The 23425-nt window shown below is 33.5% G+C and overlaps 1 protein-coding gene across 4 annotated transcripts in view; it reads left to right on the forward strand.

Annotated features, from left to right (window-relative positions):
• Window positions 1-23425, forward strand: part of PACRG (parkin coregulated) — a 210588-nt gene that overhangs the window by 131348 nt on the left and 55815 nt on the right. The window contains exon 5 of one of the 4 annotated variants that reach the window (XM_031061107.1): window positions 22736-22797. The exons of the other annotated variants lie outside the window; for them this stretch is intronic. Coding sequence (XP_030916967.1) covers window positions 22736-22785 — 50 coding nt within the window. The 3' untranslated portion in view covers window positions 22786-22797. The remainder of the gene's footprint in view (window positions 1-22735; window positions 22798-23425) is intronic. 4 annotated transcript variants of the gene reach the window in all.

Raw genomic sequence — 23425 nt, forward strand, 5'->3', positions numbered from 1 at the left:
TCTTCTTGTTTCGGTACAGGAAATAAAAAATTAATTTCAATAACAGAATCTTCTATTTCAAAGTAAGAGCCTGATTTATGTCCATGTCTTTTCAGATTTTTTCAAACTTCTTTTCTAATTAATGATTCTGCTCCAAAGAAAAAAATGGAGATGAATTGTAATGAAGAATAAAATTTCATTTTTCCTGTTTTAGATCTAATGTAGATCTAACCTATGTCTAGAAGTGCAACCAGAAGTGTATTGATCTGGAAGAGTAAAAATTTACTTTAACTTGGATGTTTTCTATAATTCCAGTTTGTTCTCGTCAGTATTTATGTTCTTTCACTCCTGAGGACTTGCAGGAATATCTCAAATTTTTTTCTCCTTTCTTCTGTGAGGAAAATATTATAAACTCCAGATTTCCTGCTTTAGATATGAGAATATATTAAAAGCAGGAATATTTTATAATACTTAATTAAAAATCAAAGATTTTTACTTGTTATGCTGTTTCTATAAACACTGCAGGTTTTTTAACTTTATGGAATTTTACTTATTGAAAAAAACTATTTGAAGGGCCTCTTTGGTTCAGTTTCAATAGCAGCTTTGTTACTCAGTAGAATAATAAGTTAGGTCTAGGGTATTTTTTTTCTTTTTAATTCATGACTGTTTGAGTCATTGTTTAAAATCTAATGCTGCTTGCAATGTCATCCAGGAAAGAATGTGACAAACAATTCCCTACTGTTGTGCGATAAACTTATTTTTTTTTATTTATATATCCTTAATACTTGTTGATTTTGCTTTATATATTTTCCATTTTATTTGCAAATGCTTTTGTAGAAAATCAAAATAAATAAATAGTTATTGATGTTGAGCAAATATGTATGTTTAATAATCTTTATAATTTATGTGCTGGTATGTATGTATTTATTTATTTATTTACAGAAAAATCTAAATACATGTAAGCAAACCCTAAACAGATTATTCTATTTTTTTTTTCTTATGTTACTGTTAATTATCCTTTTTCCAACACTTTTAATTGTGGTGTGAAGTCTCCTAATCTGCTGCAGCAACACTGGAAGATGAATTATAATGATACTTTAGCCTTCCATGAAGAATTTTCATTTGTACCCAGATTTTTTAAACTTTTATTTTAGATTTTAAGTGTTTACTGAAGTGGAAAACTGTTTCCACCACAATACATATCTGTACTTTATTCTTTAGAGATGAACAGCAGGTATTAAAATTAAACTGGCGATAAGATTTTACATGATTAATTGCAGAAGAAGATTAGAGCCCCGATAAACTAATTACCAGAGAAGCTCCTGAGTGTGCTATTTTGCTATGCAGGCTCTGATAAATAAGAAGTGATTGGAGAGGAATGGTGATGTCAGATTTCACAGAGTTCACATTTTTGCCTTAATTTTCAATGCATTCTTCATTAGCTTTTCTTGCTCCTTGCCTTACATTCCTGGTAGTTACTCCTGTCCCCAGTGATTAAGCGCTGCCTAATAACTGGGATTGGTTGACTCTAGGAAAATATCCAAGGCTGATTCTCTGGACATTAACTGCATGTATGCATAGGCCTGTGTATGTATGCTTACACGTATACAGATGGATGCACACACACACACTTATGTTAATGGGTATGCACAGATGCTGCCCAACTCTTCTGGAAGAAATTTCTTACTTTTAACTTGTAAAAGTATTGAAGAAATTGCTTATTCAGAGTCTATACCACATCTCCTTTGAAGAGGGCTTGTTGATGCCAGTTGTGAAGTAGTAAAGATAGTACCGCAGTGCTGTTTCTGGGCTATTGGCAGTTTTCCACATATTTTGGGGGCTGGTGGTGTCACAAACAGAGTGACAGAAACATTGTGACAAGAACAAGTATCTTGGTAATTCCTTGTGTTAATATAGCCATCTCCTGCAGGATACAGATCACAAATATTAGAATGAATTTCTATATGATAACAGATATTACATGAGATTCTCTTTATTATATGGATCTTTGACACTGGTGTAGCAAATGCTGTAAATCTAAGCCACCAGATTCTTTAGTCTTCAAGGTGCCTATTTTTCAGTGTGCTAGTTTGTTATGATATGCTGTATATTGGAAGAATGATACCTCTCAAGTACTGAGTCCTCCAAAGCTACCTAGGCTGAAATCCACCTGACTGTTACACCATATCTATATCTATGTTTCAGCCCTTCTTAAGTGTCTGCAATGTGTTCTTACTTTTATAAGATGTATCTTTGTAAACTCATGTCTACTTCTAGGTTCAGATTTTAGCAGAGAATTCTGGGATTGCCTGCTGCAGAGAATATTAAAACCTTTATACACAAAGAGAAATTGCTCTAGAATCCAGTTGCTCAGTCATACATGTCTTTCAGGCATCTGAAGCCATTATTAATTGACCTCGGTAGCTTCATTAAAAAGAGATAGAACAACTTTCATTTGTGTATCAGTACAGATGGTGATGGCCCCAGAACTGTTGCTTCGAGCCAGAGATCACAAGCTGTTTAAACCAGAGCATATCCCTCGATATACTTCCCACTGATCATGGGCCATTAACAGTACTAAGTTCCAGTGGGAAAGTGGGCTAGTCAAGAACTCTGCTTGGCTGCTTTAGGGCAGAGCCTGTGTTATGCAGTTTACTGCACTAATTATATACTCTTGATGAGCTCATTAGAGGACAATAAGGGAAAATGAAAACAGTTTGCAATATGTGTGGTCAAATTAGCCACACAGAGAAATTACTGTCAGTACTTAAATGCTGTATAGCAAGTGTCCATTAAAAAAAATGTAGACACTCGTGTATGTACACTGTAATGATGCCTAAACTAATTTTCTTTAATGTGTTTATTTTTCAAATTGGGAATTGGATCCTGTTTCTATCTGATTAGAATGCAAAGGAAAGATTTAAATGAGGCAGGCAACAGGATATTTATAGCCATGTTCTTCATGGAAGTTTTTAATTATGCAGATCTGAGCTGGTGGTCAACTTGCAATGTTTTAGGGTTGAAATCTTATCTCCATTTAAGAAAGAGGCTATTTATAAATTGATAGACCACTTAAGACTATCAATTTAAGACTATCTACTTAGGACTATCTGTTTAAGTCTCCATTTAAGACTTTCCTATATGCAGTTGAGTGAAAATAAAGTGCATTTAAGTGCAGTTCATAGTAATTTGAAGAAAAAATATTGTAAAGATTTATTTCATAAACACTTGCTGTATACACATATGTACACTAATTAATGTGCTAAATATCAGCATGGATAGAAGCTGATGGTGGTACCTAACTGCAAAGAATCTTTCTTCTCTGTGGGTGTAAAAAAGTTTATATGTGCAAGTTATAACAGGGAAAGTACAGTAGAGGTAGACTTGTTTTATAGCTGCAGCCAAATCTGATCAAGATGGTTCTACAGAAGACAAATGAGGGACCTTTGCCCAAACTGCTCAAAAGTTGGTATACTTGTGTGTGTCATAGTTCCTTGCCCCAAGGAGCTGTGAAATATGTCAGAATTTTAATCTTTCTGTTTAACCTGGCTCATTCTAACAGAAGTTAGTTAGGAAAGGATTGCAGGTGCAACCATACTGAGGGACTTTGATGGAGGAGCTACTTTCAGTAAGGATTGGTTACTTGGTGGATATATGGACATCTGTGAGCCTGCAGTTTATCTGTCAGGCTCAGCTTACCCAAAATGGGGTGTGCCATTAATGTGTAAATTGCTCGGAATTACGTTGTCGGGGGAAAACCAGATTCCTGGTGCTCTGACTAATTGAAATTCTTTTGTACAATGTTTTCAGCAAAACCTGTATGAAATTTCAGCTCCTTTGCAAGTCTAAATTTGTAAATGAGCCTTCATGTGCTTAGACAAGAGATTTTATAAATCATTGCTATCCTGAATTTCTTGTCTATTTGGTTTATTGTAGCTTTTCTACTACAGTTGTTTTCTCTGTTTTTGATTTGCTATAATGAAATTCTTTCAGCATAAGCTGGAAATACCACATACCTATGGAGTCCAGATGAAGCTGCAAATTTGGTGTCTTTATTGATATAGGCCTGTTTCATTAAGGAAATAACCTGATAGTCACCTAAAATGCTTTTTTTCATGCTATTCTTTCTGAACTAATCCAGTGATGTGAAAATTTGGGATGGATCTGTATCAAGAATTCTCATATATTTGTAGATTTTTTCATTGTCCAACCATTCACTGTGTAGTCGTAATATTGGCACTAAAGTAATACTTATACACTTTGTGTTTTTCAAGTAAGCTCTCTCAATTAATTTCTTCTTAGAAAAGAAATTTGACTGACTTTCATGTTAGAAGAGCTAATTCTTGCAAATAAATGTAAAGGATATATAAAGAATATATATCATTTTTATGATGCCTTACTGTAAAATAAAAATCTCAGTAGATGCTTTAAGGATAATTTATTTTCTGAACTTAAATATATCTTGAGATATAACTGTTGAACAAAGTAAGCAGTTATATTTTTTTTATTGCCATGAACACAAAATTATGTCAGTGAGAGAACACCGAATTGCATGCTGGGTGGAATAACCAGAGGCTTGATATAGTTTTGGAGGGCTGTTGTTGTTGGGGCTATTTTTTCACGTAAATTAAGATTGATTCAAAATAATTTTCTTTGCTTATTAGTACTTCTAATACCAAAAATTTCTCCAAAGCAAAAATAATCTGATAGAAAAGAATAGGAAAATAGTCAGAAGTAAAACTACTGGGTATGTAGTCACAGCTGGATGAGTGGAATGGGAACTAAAACTCTCATTTGCACAAACAGGTGCAGAAGTCCATTAGTCTTAAGGTTCAGAAAAGTACATGAATGAACTTTTTCCATTGTATAGTGTGCAAAGCATGTCTTTGTGATCAAAGCTATGTAACAGTAACTCTGTTTATGCAAACAAAAATAACAGAAATCAGCCTAAGCAGATTGTGTGTTGCCAGAACAATCACTGTTTTTTAACTAATATATAAATTTTATATGCAATATATATATATAAATCAGAACTTCTCTGTTTTCCTTGGTTTCTTATATTACCAATCTAAGAATTTCTAAAGCAAAAATAGTATAAAATCTTCTTTTAAATGCCTTGTGGACAAAAATCATATAATAAATTTTTTGTTAAGTTGCACATTTTTAAGGTAATGTATGTGTAGGTTATTATATGCTCTTCAATAGAATATATTTTATTGAAGAATCACAGGACTATTATTATATTATTATATCATAAGATGTATTGTGTTATTATCATAATTCGATCAACTATTAATTAAAAAACTATAGATTTTCCACTGTATGCACTATTGTAATTTTTCAGGGTGCATTGTAATGTGTGGAATAAGTTATCAGAAAGTACATACTAAAAAAAGAAAAAAAGTAAGTAAAATTATTTTGTATTGCTCATATCCAAATAACTGAATTCCATTCTAAGCTGGAAGCAATAACTAGACAAAGCTTCAAATTGTGAAATCACCACTATATTTTACCAAAACGGTATTTTTCTAAATCACTTGCAGTTATGGATTATCAAAGAAAATTGGCTCAGTTTTTCTTTGGGATAACTGGACCATTTCTTATTTTTCTCTAATTAGCCAAAGTTCTTTTAATCTAAAATGAGTCATACTGGTTTCTACAAATCATAAAATTAACTGCACAAAAAACTTGAGAGCCTACATCTGTGTGAAGAGTGCAATGTATTTTTTAAAACACCCCATTGTTACTAGTAGACTAATTTATTGCCCCTTTTCTTTCCCCTGCACTTGGTGTCTGCTCTGGGTGGCACTGCAGTCCAGAGAATTCTTTTCTCTGATGGCTGGTTGTAACTGCAAAGTTTGTGGATTTTGTGGGCTTCCTTTAGAAGGGCAAGTAGAGGGATCACCAGAGTGAGAAGGAGTAGGGCTACTTCAGACAGAACCTATCAGGGAAAAATGGCTAATTTAGACGGCATAACTCTCTAGCACTCAATGTCACTAAATTTCTTTTGTCATTGTTCTTATAGCTTTGTTGCCCATGTCTTACAGTGTTAATATTTTTTAAAACTTAGGTCATAATATCCTTCCAAATTTAGTAACTGGAGAGCAGTTAGACCCAGGAAGGATTCCCGTTGATTTTAGCTTTAATGAGAATTGGATCACCCATAAATGAACAATTGTATAGCCTTTTAATTAACTGAAGTGGCCAAGTTAGTCATCACAACAGAATCACAGGACTATGCGTACAATTGGTGATTCAGTTTGCCTAACTGAAGGTCTGCATGTGCTATTAGAGGATATAAGTCATGTTATCAAAGTGTAATCTGAACTATTATCTGAATCAATAATCATTTGAAAAGAAAGAAGACCCTTTTTGCCAGAGTGCAGAGAACCACAGGTTCAATAATGAAATGATTGACTATGCACTTCCAAGAAAAGGCAGTTAAACTGCACAGTGTGCTCTGTACATGGACAAAACATTAGAGACTGGAGTTATATTTACTCAAATTGAAAACTGAAAATAAACTTGAATAAGGAATGAATCTTGGTTTGGTTCTGTACCAAAACCTTTCCCCATTATGCTGAAAAATAGGTGCATGAGGCCATTGTCTATCTGGCTGGTACATTTTACTGCTGTGTTTTACAGTCCAGCTTTTGTATTTTAAGGACTACACTGTATATCCAAGGCTTAGAAATTCTTTGGCACCTCAAGAGTTATTCCACCTGTTCAAAGTACACTAGAGTTATAAATTGCATTTGTTAGGAAAAGATAGTGGTAGTCAGTCTTAGCTATTGAATTCAAGTGCTTTATAATGATTTTTGTAACTAGAACAGCATTAGTAATAATCATTCCGTTATTATTTAAGTATTTAAAATAAATTATAAAATATAAATATCGTCATTATTTTTTAGTTTCCACTTCCATGAAGAAACTACAAATTACAACAGTGAGAATGTAACAACTCTGAGAGACTGCCTCTTGAGCTGCAGTCAGTGTTTTAAATTCCAACAAATCTCAGCAAATACCTGAAGTAAAATCATCAGCTTTTCCTCATCAGGTAGTAAAGACACTTCAAAAATCTTTTGAGTTTTGTATAGGTTTCATATTCACCATTCAGATGAATGGTGAATTCATTTCTTATTCACCAAACACCTAAGGTGCTTAGCCACAAACAAGAAGTAAGGTGTATAAATAAGACTAGCCAACCCATGAGTTTGATTCAGATTCTAAATTCTGCCTGAAGTAATGTAATGTAATCAGATGATTATGTACTTATTGCTGTAATTTTTAATACATGCAGAAATCAATATTTTAGATCTACTGATATCAGTGACTTTTATTGACTCCAGGCTGAATGGAATTGAGCCTAGAGCATAGAAGATGGTATGAACACATATTAAGCTCATATTAGATGTTGTTAATCTTGTGGAACAAAGTAGTTCAAGTACTGAGAACTTTATGAAAGTCAGTGCTTTTTTTTTTACATGTAAACTACTTGCAAACTTTATTTTGCTAACTAGTTTTTGGAGAAAAATAGAAAGTAATTCATAAATAAGGGACTAAATTATAACATTAGTAGGGAACTGATTCCCTCTAACTATTTATTAAAGTACCCACCAAAACCTAGCAAGTATGGATTTGAATTTCTCCTTGAAAACAGAAAGCAGATCTGAAGTGCAATATCTTTTGACAATGTTTTTTCAGGGTTTTTTTCAGGTGTTATTCCACTAAGTACAACAATATTATTCTATTATACAACATAAAAATATTTCTTAGTGCAAGAACTTGAGTTTCAATGTTTTATGTTTTTTGAGTTGAAAATTCTGCATCTTATCTGTGTCAGCAAGCATTTAAATAACTGATGCAAACCAGAGCAGAGTGGGAAAATACAAACTACTGCATAAAACCCAGGCTAATGCATAATATAATGATCAGAGCAGTTTCAGTGTGAAGTAGGAAATGCAGATATAAATCCTATCAATCTGAGAAGAAACCCTGAGTTTCAGTGTGCTGGGTGATTCTCTGCCCTTTTTATAGGTACAGAAGAAGCTGCCACCATCTCTTTCTAATTTGTGAAGTTTAATGCCTTAGTTCAATTTGTTTCATATAGTCTAAAATGTATAAGATGGAGATAATAATCTTCCCAATTTTTATTGCAATGACATCTTTTTTAAAAAATCCAGATCTGGTTTTTAAGAGATAAAAAGTGAAAGTGATCTTTAATTTTTTTTATCCTGAAGGAGAATGCAGTTTTAAGATGATTTCAAGACCTGACAGCATATAATTTTTTTTTAATTGCTAGATCATCTTATCTGACTATGAACATTAAAAAAAACTTTATTTTTGCTGTTAAAGTAAAAAAACGATAGGCTCAAAGCTATGTTGCTCATACTAGTCATCCCTGGTTGAGATTCAGAGCTGTGTATCACTAGGCTTGAAGCCAAGTTTGCACTCAGCCTACTTCAGGAGGCACATAAGCTTGTGCATGGTCACAGTAGCTTGTCTGAGATACTGTATGAAATTCAGTGTTATATACTAAAATGTTCTTCCTTCCATATATAGCTGGTATATAGCCTCTAATCCCTGTGTTGCCTGAAGAGGACCTCAGGAAATAAACCATGGACCTCATTTCTAGAGGAGTTGCTTCCATTCTTTGACAATCAAGTTCCATTTTCTGTTAGTGAAACATAGGATTTAACATCCCCAAAGTCTGTGACCTTTGGCCAGAAAATAGAAGTACTTTTTTGAAATTCTGTGTACCAAATTTAACTTCATGACATCTGCAAGTTCTCTTTTGCTCCAAAACTAGAAAGGGAAACAATATTTTAAGTGAGAATTTTTTTTTCTTTTTGCATGTCCTAAGGGTATCTGTCACTTAAATCAGCTGAACTAGGCATTAATGGATTCAAAAATACATTGTCATTCTAAATGAGTCAGATTTGTCAGGAAATTCTCTCAAAGGTATCTCTCCATTACAATTTTATATTATATGGTAAAGAATATACAGTAGCAGGAAATAAAAATCCATTCAAGGCTGACTTGTGTTCCAGAAAGACTCCATCCTATGCCCTTTTGATATCTTCAGTCATTTTGTCAAGTGTATCCTAAAATAAAGATAATAATATTGAAGAACATAAGCTAGAACCTATAGTGTGGTTGGATGCCTTCTCATGAAGAAGCACATATGCTGTAGGTAACCAAAGTAGTTTAAATCTTTGCCTGTATATGAATCTTTATTTTATTTTGTCATATGTAGTATAGATTTTAAAAGCACACTATTGATTTCATTTGCTTGTTCAATGAAATGGTCATTCTTCTTACCCACAAAGTCCAAATGATGAACTAATTTATTTCACATCAAACTGACCATGGTGTTTAATTGCAATTAGTTTTTTATTAGTCATCTAATGTTAAGTAGTGTTAGTCATCATACTGATACAAGTTGTTGTTATGATAGCGTGCATTCCAAACAAAATGACCTAAAGGGAATCATAAAATTCAGGTGAAGTATACTAGATCTCCTAACTCATCCCCAGCTAGTGAAGTACCTTGTACAGTATGTTAGAGGCATAATTGAGAGTAGAAATAAAATATTAATAGCTTTGTTTTTCACTTCTGAAGTGTAGCATCCATTTATAAATAGGCTATGCATTGATATTACATATTAAATTTCCCCATGTGTTTTGTCTCTTTAAGTAAATAATGAATTTAAAGGTAGGTAGGACTTGTAAGGAAGAAACATAACAGGAGAGGGCTAGCTTAAAATGCAAATACTTCCATGACTACAAAGTAATTATAATTTAAGGAATAAAAATGCTGCCACTATTTTTTTATTGGACCAAAATAAAATTGAGAAATTCTGTAGCTATTACTTGAGGTCAGACAAGCAGATTTTTTTTTTACTGCTTCCCCAGCATATTAGCTAATATAAAGTTAGAAAGCTTTGAAAAGGAAGTTAAAAGTATGACCACTTTTAAAAGTGGTCATACTTGATATCATTTAACTGAAAATATTTAAGCAGAAAAGACATTACAGAATCTAAGTCATGTAGTATGCAGAAAATGCATGCTTGAGCAATCCAAGAGGCTGAAAGTGCTTAAAGAATTTCTACATTAATTAGAAATCCTAAATTACATTGGCATATATATTATTTATAACAAGGCTGCTACTGTATCATCTTTAGTTACTACAACGCAGCTGAGCATTTTGTTATTTGTGTAAACATGAACAATGAAAAGATTGTTTATTCCCAAAATGGGAGAGAAAAGTATTCTAATTACAGTTTGCATTGTTTTGCCTGTGGGTTCCCCAAGAGCCAGTCCCTGATGGGAAGCTGCTGTCTCACATTCAGTGATGCATGAACTCAGGCTCTTTGTTCTGCAATAGGAAAAAAAGTATCTGTGCAGTGCTATTTCTTGACTACTGCATGTAAAAGGTTATTGTACTTGATTCCTCTGCATCTGCACAGAGCTGACACAGAATCTGTCCTTTTTTCTTTCTGCTTCTGCATGTAGCTATTGTTAGTTTCTTTCTTCTGTTGTCAAAAGACAGTAGAAATAGGGTAGAATCAATTTTTACTTTTTCTGGCAATGAAAGAAAAAATTTCTGAATCTATACATTGATATCTGAATAATTGCTTATTACGTAGACTGTTCAGAATATGTAGATGAAGGGAAAAGTAAGCTTATAATCACCTGTTCCTTTGGGAAAAATACAAAAGCTAAACCAAGTGCCACCTAATGTTATCTTATTTACAGGTAATACAAATATATTTTCATTTTTGACGAAGTATTGAAGTGACTTGTGAGCACATAAAAGAAACCCCTCATACTGAAGTTGTCTTGTAAACTGTTCTCCGAATAATTAAATAATATGGAAAAATGTCAGAAGACAAAATAAAATGTATTTATTCCAGCCATATCTTCCCACAGCGTGACATGTCGTGTGAAAACAACATTAAGCATTTTATGCCATCTGTGCTGGTTGGGGATACATTTACAAGCATGTTGATGTGGAATATTCCTTTTCAAGTTAGACACAGTCATCTTATAGCAATAAGCACCTAAATAGAGTGATCTACAAAAGCAGACAGCCATTGATATTTGGTTCACTTACATTCACTCCTTAAGCTTTGTTCCATCTTTGAGAGATGGAGCTTGTTCATCATGCTGTCATTCATAGTTTTATACAAATACAATGATACTAAAAACTGTTGTTTCTGTAGTGAATAGATTTTAATGAGATAAATTCTTAATACTAAATATTAACAAAATTTAAGTAAAATATTAGTGTATCTTAAAAGAGATGCTTAATAATTTTTATAATATTTTTCAATATTATGCTATAATATATGCCATAATTTATTTTATGCATTATTATAGATACTGTATAACATATATACTATTTATTTTTGTAATATTTTAAAATCCTAATAAAATTTAGGAAAACATTCCGAAAAATGCCATAATTTCCCAAGGAATGTACATAAAACATTTATTAGATATAAGAAGTCTTAGCTTCTAGTTGAACATTACTGACTGCCATTGTATACCCAATCTCCATAAGTGTTCTGTAGAATCAAAGACTATATTGTTTCAATGCACGTTGTGTAAATGGCATCTTTCAAGTCACTTTCTCAAACAAGCCAGTGTATATTTGAGACTTGTTACATGTAATTATTACCAATGAAATCAAATAATTTGATGTCTGCATTTTCTCCTGAATTTGTTACCACTTAAGAAATAGTTTAAAAGCAAAAAATTACAGATCAAAATGTCTTGATTCTCTGCTTTGTCCAAGCAGAGCTTTCATGCCTCTGGCAAAAGACCTGCTAAAAAGTGATTTGAAGCTCCCTCACTCAGGAGGTCCATCTTCAGCATAAGGTCTATCCACAGAGAACAGAGGATGAGTCTGCTTGAGATAATTTATTTTTGTAATCTTACCAACAGATTCCCAGCATGAGCTGGCAGGACTATCCCGTTTCATGGTTGAGATTCTTTTCTCACCTATCCTGTTTATTGTATAATAAATCTCCTTTATTAATTAGTTAGCTAAAATAAGTTAAACGTTATTTTTCACTTAATCTTCATTAAGCATTTGGCTTTTAATCTCAACACTTTGCTTGTGTAAACTGTGCTGAATAATTTCACAGTAAAGATGCAATTTTCCATAGAAAAATAAAAAAGAGTCAGCTGCTGTGTATCGCAGAAAGAATGCATGCATGTTGATTGTGAAGAAATACTCTTTGCTTTTCATGGCATTAATCAATTATTTCCTGTTCCAAAATTCCTATTACCAATGCTTATATTTCATGCAATACCTTCTTAACGAACATTCAACTTTGAAACATTTAGGAAGCAAAAATCTTGGACACTAAGGAGTAGTCAGTCTTCTGAGGAGAAAAAAAAAGTTCACCAAACAGGACACATTGATTATTCTACTCTAAATGAATTTATCACTAAAATTTTGTCTTCCCTCTTAAGTTAGAAAAAGTTTAGTGTGGTTAGTAGCTCTGTTATTTTTATCTTGGTGTGGATTCTCAGCATATATATACTATGCATGCTGTCTATAATATATGTGCTAATGTCTGAATAAGAACATTTACAAATGAATTATGAACAGTTCCATCTGGTGGAATGAGCTGTCAAAGTGACTTTTTTTTAATTAGACTTGAGAGAAATTGCAAGAAATTATGATAGGCACTGTTTGCAGAGAAAGACCTCTTTTATTGAAGTGCCTGATAAAATTGAAGGAAATTATATTTTCAGATATTCAAACTCCAGATTCACTTCAGAAATTTATGAAAATGTATTTGTTGTTCTACACTGACTGATGGTTCAAATATTTCCATTCACTGTATTTCATAAAAATTGTTAATTAGTATGACCATGAAATAGTTCTTCTTCCCAAGAAACACTCTATTATACGCAGTTTTCCACACTGTATTTCATAAAAATTGTTAATTAGTATGACCATGAAATAGTTCTTCTTCCCAAGAAACACTCTATTATACGCAGTTTTCCACACAGTTTGTATAAACAGTCCTTGCATGTGGCCAATCTGCCCTTCAGCAATAACCTTATAATCTACCTTTCAGATCTTTATACTGGCTTATTTCAAGAAAATGTCATGTTTCTTCTGCATCCCTGTGAGCCTTCTATGAGGAAAATTATCAGCCTACTACATTCCAAGTGGTGATAGTACCATGCTGCTGTTCACTGCTGTTTGCAGATTGTTCAGTAGAATAAAGCATATTCCAGACAGATTTAATCTCAAAATATGCAGTACTAATTGTGAAAAAGGCAGGAGGAAGATAAAATCAGTGGCAACAAGATAAACTCCTGGTAGATCTCAGTCAGCAGTTTTCTTTGAACACAGACACAAATAGACACTAAGCTTTGTAAACGTGGTAAAAATTGGAAATGTGCATCATATATCAAAGAAAGAGACATATTGGCCAAAGTGTATTTTGATCTGAAATAGCGTTACACAATTACCTTGTGCTCCTTTATTTAGCAGTTGTAATAATGGGCCCTGGAGATCAAACATGCTTTGTTCATGTTGGAGAAAATAAATCTAAGTGATGAAAAACTGAAGATAAATATCAGATTAGACAATTTAAAGTGATTTAGCCAAGGTACAAAAAAATGCATGTTTAGTTAAACTACCTTCTAGTTGTAAAAGAGCTTCATTTCTTCAATCTCTATGTAAATACTATCCATATCCAAACAGCTAATGGAAAGTGTGTTAGTTCAGCTTTTAGCTCTGTAAATACATGGAGAGGATAGTTTACAGCGATACAAATCATATACAATAGGAGGAGTAACAAACACAGAAACTTACTTAATCAGAAGCAATTTTGCCTTTTCTTTTTTTTTTTCCCCTGTACTGCTGATTGCATGCAGGAACAGAAAATAATTTTCATCCTCGTAGACTAAGTCCTGTATTCCTTAGTAACATCTGTCTTTCTCCCACATTAATGTTTTTTAGATTGAAGGAAGCATTTGCACTTCTGAGTCACCAGTCAGTGGTGACAGTATGCTCATGCCTCAGGATATTGAGTCCGATGGTTTCATGTATATTAGTCATCTCATTTGCAAGATTCTGAACATGTCCTCTTCAGGCTTACCTTAACACAGAGTTTTTGCAGATACCGGTTTCACAGGCTTTCAAAAACCATATAGCAAAAGAATAAATGCAATGCTGTGAGAACCTGTACTTGACAGTATATGAAAAGTAATTTAAGAAACTTGTTTTTTTCAGTTTTGGAGAGCAGTTCCTTTCATTTCCTTGAAAAACCAACTTATCTAGTTTCAGCTTTAATTATGCATACCTATTTACTTTTAAACTCAATTCCTACTCTTGAGCGCTGAAATTGACATAGGTTTTGCTATTGACTTTAGCGACATTCAGTTTCCTCTTCACACTTCTCTGTGCCAAGTCTTGTTTGTGATGCAATCAGATGACATTTGCTATTGTTAGGAACTGGCCTTCTGCAATTATTATATTTATTTATTTATTTTATTTGTTATTGAAACAACAGGAATGTCTGGATGTTGTACCAATTTTTTCATGTGATTTCCTTCATGTGAAGGAAATGTGAGTAGAGAATGTATTTACGATCTTCTGCTATAAGGCATTTCCTAACACGTTAACATGACATGCAATTGAAAAGTACATATATGTGAAAATGATGGTGTATTATAGAGGCTGGGAAATATATTTTGAAGCTTCTTTAAGTAGCTTGCTTTCTACAGAGTTTTTTCAATGGCAAAAGAAGTTACAAACACAAGAACTAGGCCACAAAATACTACTACTAAGAAAAGAACATAGTAGAGAAACAGAGTTGTTTTGATTCAGTTCTGAGAGCTGATAAACCAGTTCTACGTGTGGAATTACAGGTTTAGAAACTTAGTTTTAGCTGATATACCTTCAAGGCTTCCTGACCACTCAAGAAATTTCACCAAAACCTTGCACTGAAAAGAATGCTGTAATATCAAAAAAAACCTTCATTCCATTCAAAGAACATGGTATGTGACAACACATTCTCTTAATTTTCTTTCTACACGGTTTACAAATGAATCACTAAGAATAGAAGTGCAGGGAATCACATGTACTTCATTATTGATTTAGGTGTCAAATGTTTTGAGTGTGTATTCTTAAATCAGCATCAAATAGATGATATAATCTTGATTGAAATTAAAATATAGCTAATCCAATGTATTCTGATAGTTCTTCAATATTATGGGAGCTTAGTTCTCTAACATTGCTTTGCTATGTTAGAACATTGATTAAAGAAGGGAGATTTTACTAGAAATTTCATTGTGAAAATTTTTCTTTGGCAGAGTTTTATTATATTCTTGTTGGACTTTGGCCTCTGTACAATAAAGCCTTCTCCCCATCCTTTGAATTTAACCACAAATATTAAGCAAAAGACAGAGCCAAAGACCAAATTTGCATTCTAGTTTTGCTGTGATTGCTACAACTGCACAAGACATGCTAATATGTGTTGATACAAGCTCTAAATACAAACATTAAAAACCCAGAGCATCATTACTATGATTCATTCACCAGTTTAGAAATCATTAACCTGTAACACATTTGCACACATAAGTTCAAGTAAACAATCCAAATTTATATAAAAGTCTTTCTTGTGATGACAAGTGTATAGGTGCATGGGTGTGTTTTAGGATGCCTGTGTGTATATGTATCTCTCTGTATATACACACATTTACTATCATACAGCACTTTAGAGCATCAGGGACCAGACTGAGGGCAAGTGAAATATCTTGAAAGTAGAAAAGGGGGCTGGAATATGTGACATTCGTGGGAGTAAGGGAAGAGTATGTACTGGCCATAAATGCAAGATAATTCTGTACGTTTTTTGTTTTCTCACAAGTTTTAAGACAAGTAGGGAGAAATATGGATAAAGAGTATAGAAATACCTTATGTTGCTAATTAATCACAGCTTTTCTGGAATATTTTAGTTGATATTCACATATATTGTAAATAACATATTTATGAAGCTTTAGGTACTTGAAGCTGGAGAAACCCAAGGTAGCATATTATGCCACAATTTTGTTCAGTGGTATTTTAATCAGTCCTATAAAAATCCTTCTAACTTTGAATATTTTCATTGAATCACAGAAAACATTCACAAATATTCAATAATTAATTTGAGTTAGGGAAGAATATGTAGATATTTTTTTTACCTATTAAAAATCAACAGAATTAATCTTAACCACATTTTTAATGCACCTGTTACTACAAATTTACAACTAGCATATCCAAAATAATACAAATTATTTTATTCTATTATTCCATGGAAAGATGATTTTGACAAATGAAAAATAGAATAAACAGAAGAGGTGAACTCTACCAATTAATATAAGACTGTTGTAAAAGGCCATTTAATGATATGTGTTGACATGGTTTACTTGGATCTTTCAATGGATTTGTTTTGACAATCTATGACACTGAAGTGTAATACATGGAATTAATCAGTATACTGGGTGTATTAGGGAGAGCCTCAAAAGCAGATATCAAAATGCACTCATTTCTGGGAAGACACCAATGGCCCTAAGAGAAGGGATCTCTCAGAGGGAATTATATTCTGGCTTTCTGTTCATGTATAGTGTGCTTGATCACACAAACAACGTTACAAATCCTTTGCAGGTAAAGTTGGGTATGAAAAAAATTAAAACAAATCAAAAGTTCCCTTAATCCCCATATAGTAGAGAAATCAATTTGTTTTAATATAGGTAGGTACAGTGTAGTAAACTTGGAAAAAAAGGGCATTGCTGATCACTGCCTCAACAGGAATTCTCAGTGCTGTGTATGGTCAAATGGGATAATACAATGTTTATAAGAGAAGGACCATCAAGTAGAAATAGAACATGTCTGTGCACATCTCGTTAAAATTTTTGTGATAGTGCTGTGTTTAAAGCACTTCAAGGAGAACATGAAATATTGGAAAGATTTCAAAGAATTAGAAAAAAGATGTCCTGAAACATGAAATTTACAGTTTTCAGTTTAGTCCTTTATACACTACAGAAGCAATTCAGGAGGAACTTAGTCATTTGACACAGAAGCTACTCATGATAAAAAAATTATATAAGCTCTTGGTAGCTCTTAATTTTGCCAACAGAGGGTTAATACAGTTGCCAAAGACTAAAAGTTGCTAGCTTCCAACTCAAAGTTCCAATTGCCAGTGTAGTTATTATGCCCTGGAACAATTTATGTATCGTATTCAGGATTCTACAATGGCCTTTAAGATAGAACTGGATAGATTTATTAAAGAGATATTTTAACCCAGTTCTTAGGGGAGGACATTGTCATGTATTTATAGCCTTAGATTCTATGGCTATGTCTCTATTAGCAAATAAAATGTCCTGAGCCTGTTCTCTAGTGGCTCAGCATTTGTGCTTGGAAGCCTGCTAATAATTAAACATTATGGGAAGTACTGGAGCAATGCTTGGCCGTGCTCTAGCTCTGTTTGTTTCATTAATGCAGTTGCAATCTGCATTTTTTTTCCTGTGGGAGTGATGCACCAAATGTCCTGAAATAACCTAGACTCATATTGAATTTCATCACAAAATTTGTAGTTATTATATTCATTGTGATGAAAAGAACCTATTTTTGCTAGTGATCCAGTCCTCAAAACCTTAGGAAGAAACAAAGTTCCCAAAGTATCAATACTTAGTAAGTTCTATAGAAACTAAGCAATAAGAGGTAAGTAATGTTTCTGCTTTACCGCAGATTTGAAAGGAGGTCTTGAGGCTTCAGAAGAGTTAATTATATTTTTACTCAGTACTACAAAAGAATGTATGATGAACAGCCAGCCATTGCCAATAACTTTGAAATCAGGAGAGCACAAAGGCAAGATTGGTAGAACTGAGGCCATGGAGTGGCTGAACATCAGGAGATACATAGATTTCAAAGCCAAAGAGATAAGCAGACCATCAACGCTGATGTTGATGCCTGATAATGTGTGTTTGAATAAAACATGCCTCTTATTGAAAAAAAGGAGAGCTCAAAGATTGACTGAATTTTGACTTCCACAAAAGCAACCACACCTTATTTGAAGCCCTGTTTGGTTTGCATTTCTTCTAGTAGCCAGATTCTCTTATTGTTGAAATTGCATGTCTAATCTCAATTGAGCTTTCAATTTGCATTTGAATTTGACTTTGGTGCTCAGCATTTTGTTTTAGTGATATCCCTCTTCATAAGATCAAAGAAAATTTAGTAGATAGAATTCCATTCCCATGAAGATATTTTTGCTCTGTTACTTTTGTACAAGTTACATTTCAGTCTTCTTTCTAAATAGCTGAAACACTTTGAAAGTGTTGCACTCTGGAACATTCACAACTGTGTAGTGTTTTCTCAGACTTTGTGATTCTTTGTGATACCTTTCTCAGTTTTTCACCCTTTATTTTTAGGAAGACACAGGATTAATACATATATTCAAGAACTAGCCTCACGAAGACTATAAAAATTTCTTCTGCTTCTGTCACTGCACTTTTTTTGGCGCCCCATAAATAAGTATTTGCTTCTTTGCAGTGGAGATCTACATTGCCCATAAAACCAAAGATGCAAGGCTTTACAAAGAACTTAAATATTTTTAGGGAATATTTCATTAAAAAATGAAAAATCCATATAGAAGAATGAATGAAATAAGAAGGTAGAGCAGGAAATAGGAAAAAGCTATGTCTGTGACTGAGATATAGTATGAGATAAAACAGAAAAAAGCTGGAATGAACAGAATCAGAACAAAGATGGGTTGGTTAATAGTAACAAATAATCTGATGTCATCAGTGGCTAGAGATCCTTCTTCATGCTGATTGACTCCTTCCTGCAGAATGTTTCAGTCATAGGGAAAGGAGAAAGTGCCATATTCAGGCCTTCTGTCCCTTGAAGTCAAGTGCTGTCCTGTGTAGAGCTTTGTAGATCCCTGGACTCCTTGATCCTTAGAGTAAAAACATGCTACAGAGGGGCAGTCCTTACTGCAAACACCTCACAATCTACAGGGCAACTCTGCCATTGACAGGGGAAGAAAACACCTAGACGGGGAAGCACAAGAGATCATCAAACCAGTATGAAACCAGTATGTTTTCATCAGTATGAAAACAGCAGTCAGGAAAACAGATGCCTAGCAGTTGCGTATATGAGGTTTTCATGTGTTTTTATCATAATGGAAAAGGATTTTAAATAGTGATTTGAAGGTGAACAGTGAATGGGGCTCTGTGGATATTTAGAGTGCTCCTAGTTTGGGTAAAGGCAAAGTGTAACGCATATTTGTACATGTTCTTACAATTTAGTTTTGGAGACAAAAATTATTACTTTAAGTCTGCGCCTATGTATTCTTTCTTAAGTTCACTGGCATCATTAAAACAAGACATGAATTGTGGTTTTGCATTTGAATATTTGTATTAAAATCTACAGTTTATTAAGGAATTAGTTTTAAATAATGTGTAGTTCTTGGAAATACTTTCAATTTTATATTCAGCAGAATATACAAAATCTTAGAAGATCAACATTGGAAGGCTTAGCTTCTTTATATGTGGTTGGTGTTCCACAGTAGCCCAAGCTAATCTACGTCCTGTTTCCTCTTTCTCTCCCACCAGCAGTTGTATGTTCCTTCCCATTCTCTTGGGCCAGGTCCAATACTTGGTTCATCCTGCTGTTTTCCTACTAATGAATATGATCTGACTAGTGAATATGAATCTGAATATGATTTGCTATGAAGCTAGCATGGTGAAATGGCCTGATACAGTATGAGATGATCAAGTCAGAGTAGATAGAATGAAGATGGTGGGAATAAAGAGTTGGGAAGAACAGATAAAGCCAGAGATAACAAGATGTCAAGAGACATTGTTAAAATGACAAAGTCTCTCTCATGAGCTACAAACCACGGTCTGAATGACCAACAAGAAGGCAAAGAAACTGGAGAATTTCATTGGCTAAGGGGTAAAATTCCTTCACTGAATCAGAAGCAAACAATACCCCCTATGGTATTGAGGACATCCTGTGCTTTCAAGTATGTTTAGTTGCCTATGAAGCTGAAGAGCAGCTGTACTCACTTCTAGGAGTTCATAGCAGAAATTGTACAGCATAAAAGCTTTGCCAAATTTTTCATTCTGGAGGTGCTAATGATGATAATTGATATTCACGGCCTTTATTGTATTTTTCAGTAATAGATATCAGACCTGTTTTATCACACTTTACTGTGATGCTGTGGTGATTGTAGTATAATCCTCTGACAATATTGTGGTATTTCACTGTGTAATCTGTAACTGTTTTGAAAAGGTAATATTGACCTACTTAAATATGAGAAATTGAGTCTCTGATATAGATATACCTGCCTATTGACTGTGTCAAAAATCCATCTCTTCTTGTGTACTCCAACCACTAAAGTAGTTTGTTGTTATTATACCTGCCACCCTTAATTTCTTCTGGAGTACAACAGGTACAATATAGAGTAATTTTGTTTCATAATACTCTAAAATAGTACATCATTTTCTTGTGGGTCGTTTTTACAGTTTACTGCAGAAATATCTATTCTATGGTGCCAAGGATCTGAAAATCCTTTAATTATTTAGAATGGCACTGTTTAGTAGGTTAAATAGTATGATAATGTTTATGATAGATCAACAACTTTTTTCATTCATCATTTAAAACTAAATTTAGCTAAATATTTTTATGTAAAAGCTGAATTACACTTGATTTTTGTTTTCCTTATTTGCAGGATCTATATTTCAGTATCTCATAAATGGAACCACATAGTTTAGAAAGGTGTAATTTTTGGGGTTTTTTAAAACGAAAACCTATAGATTTAATTACATGTTTACCTCAGTTTAGTCAAAATGTGTATTAGCAATTCTATAGATTTCCTATTTTTCTGCTATGTTGTATATCTAGACCAAACCAAATGTACTGTCAGACTAATTTTGATGGGGCATGTACCACAGTAGATAATTACTTCACTTTGCTTAATGTATTAGAAATCCATAAGTAGACATTTGTTTTATGTGAAAAGCAGGCAGCCTATTAGACGTCAGGAACAAATAACAAAGAGATACTCAGTGGCAAATACAGACTAAAGAACAAAAGCTAATTAATTCAGAAATTTTATGAGGTGATTTTTCATTACACTGTAGTTGCATGTACTGTACCAGAATTTCTTTTCAGCTCTGTTTGGTTGTAAATCAGAGTTTCCTAATACTGTTTTCTTCTACTTTTATTTTTTCACATACATTGTATGTTAATATTTTTTTACAAGAAAGTGTTATTTGTCCTGTATGTTATTTCTGTAGCAGAAAACCACCAACAAAACTGAGTTTGAGTCTAATTCACATTTTAGTGTGTATATCATCAGCATCTGGCACTATAGAAGATTTTTCTGGGCTAAACTGGAGAAACCACCCAAAATATGTATTCCTTCCAGTGCTACATGCAAGTAGTAAATTTACAAAAAGTAGCGCACTTTCTAAGATGTTAAGCACAGCTAGGTTGGCAGGTCAGTGATTGTGTCTTGCAATGTCAAGTACTTATTTCTAGAGCCAAAACTTGCCAGCAGTAGAACATCTGAAAATCTGAAGCAATACTATTTTTGTGCTGCGAAGTTGTTACCTGCACATCAGGAAATTCCATTAATCTACTGAAGACAGATAGCATGAAATCTGGTTTTCTAGGGCTGTCCAACTCCCAGAGGCCCCAGTGACACCAGCATGTATCTGACTTCTTAAAATTGCTGGGGTAAGGCAAAAGAAGGAAGAAGCATAGCACAGCCAGTGGTTCAACACACTAAATATCAAAAAAAAATGGCCACTGTATTTTTTTTTTTGAGAAATCAATATCCCAAGTGGCTTGGTGACAGAAGAATATAGTACTTAACCTTGCAAAAAAATGCACCTCTCTGCAGAGTTATCAGGTGGATGTGCAGTGTTAATATAAGTTAGAGAGCTACCTAAAAATCTTGATCAAGATATTTGGAATGTCACTCTGGAGCCTTCCAGTGCTATCAGACTGAGGGAACCATCTAGAAGAGTCTTTCCTCTGTTCTTTCCAATTTTTGTATATTACATCAACATGCTTTAAGTGCTACATCATGCTTCAGTAATAGAAGGGCATTCATAGACCTGTACCAGCCAAGTCCATTTGCCATCAAACATTCTTCCCAACTTCTGTCTCTCCATTACTTTTCCTCAGTGCATCAGTCCACTTTTACAGCTGGAAAACATATGCTATAGGAACCATAACTTGATACATTGCTTAAAGTATATATTTCATAATGAATAAATAGTTTAATTAAGTGTAATAACAGTCTGTTCAGGCAGAGAAGGGACAAATGTAGGCTCTATAGACTTGATCCTGTCAGAATGCCAGTGTGTTCTCAAGACCTGAATTTCTAAAGCTTTGCTTTAGAAACAGGGGCTCTAATCCTCCCATATTTCTTTTAAGGATAATTTGATTCAAAATTTGAACTTCTCTCAGAAAAAAGAAAGGGGAATTTGTAAGATTTTCAAAATCACAGCTGTAATCTTAGGCACCATGAGCTGTTTTCGTTAATTATTAGAATCATCCTTTTGTGCAAAAGTGTATTTGACTAATGGATCAAGCACAATGTTTAGTCTCAGAAACTTTTAACTTTTTTTTTAATCATAATTTCTGAAATTCAACCTCTGAAAAAATTACCCCTAAATTTAAGACCCTACATCACTCTTCTAACATTAAATATTTCCTCCCTTTACTTAATCAGATGTGGGTTACCCTGGATGTTTGATGAAGCTCCTCTCCTGCATTCATTGATTACTGTTTCCAGTAAGTTACCTTATCTGTGGAATGTTCCCTTTATGCTGATCCAAAATAGCTTTATTCTCAACATGTTACAAAATGCTGCAGACACCTTTTGTGATAAATCTAGGATTAATTTATAGCACAAATATGACAGTAAAGTCTTAATAACACTTTATTTCTCAAAAGTAACTGGAGTAATTGTGGGAGTTTGAGGTCCAAAAAAGCCTTCTCATTTCCATATATAGTTTAATTTCTGAAGGATACTAAGGAACTGACAAGTTAAACATATCAGATCCATATATATCAGATCCAACTTGGTATTTTGGGTAGTTGTGCCCTTTGTTTAGAAGTTTTGTCATCTGTAACAAATATACTTTAAAAATAAAAGAACGTTAATAACAGTATATTCTTTTTAAAAATTCATCCAAGAAAACCCATAAATTATTTGCAACCTTCTTAAGATCTCTAGCATTTTCTCTATCTGAAAATAGAGATGTTGCTCAAGTAATGTTGCCCTCACTTTCTGTCAGCAGATGATCACCTTTCCTGTATTTGTTGAAGAGAAGGAAATAGCATGATGTATGTTTTGTGACTTACTTCTCTTCAGATTCTATGTTTCCTATGAAAATACATTTTTAAATAATTTACATTT

Source organism: Geospiza fortis, unplaced genomic scaffold, assembly GCF_000277835.1.
Source record: "Geospiza fortis unplaced genomic scaffold, GeoFor_1.0 scaffold41, whole genome shotgun sequence".
Classification (NCBI taxonomy): domain Eukaryota; kingdom Metazoa; phylum Chordata; class Aves; order Passeriformes; family Thraupidae; genus Geospiza; species Geospiza fortis.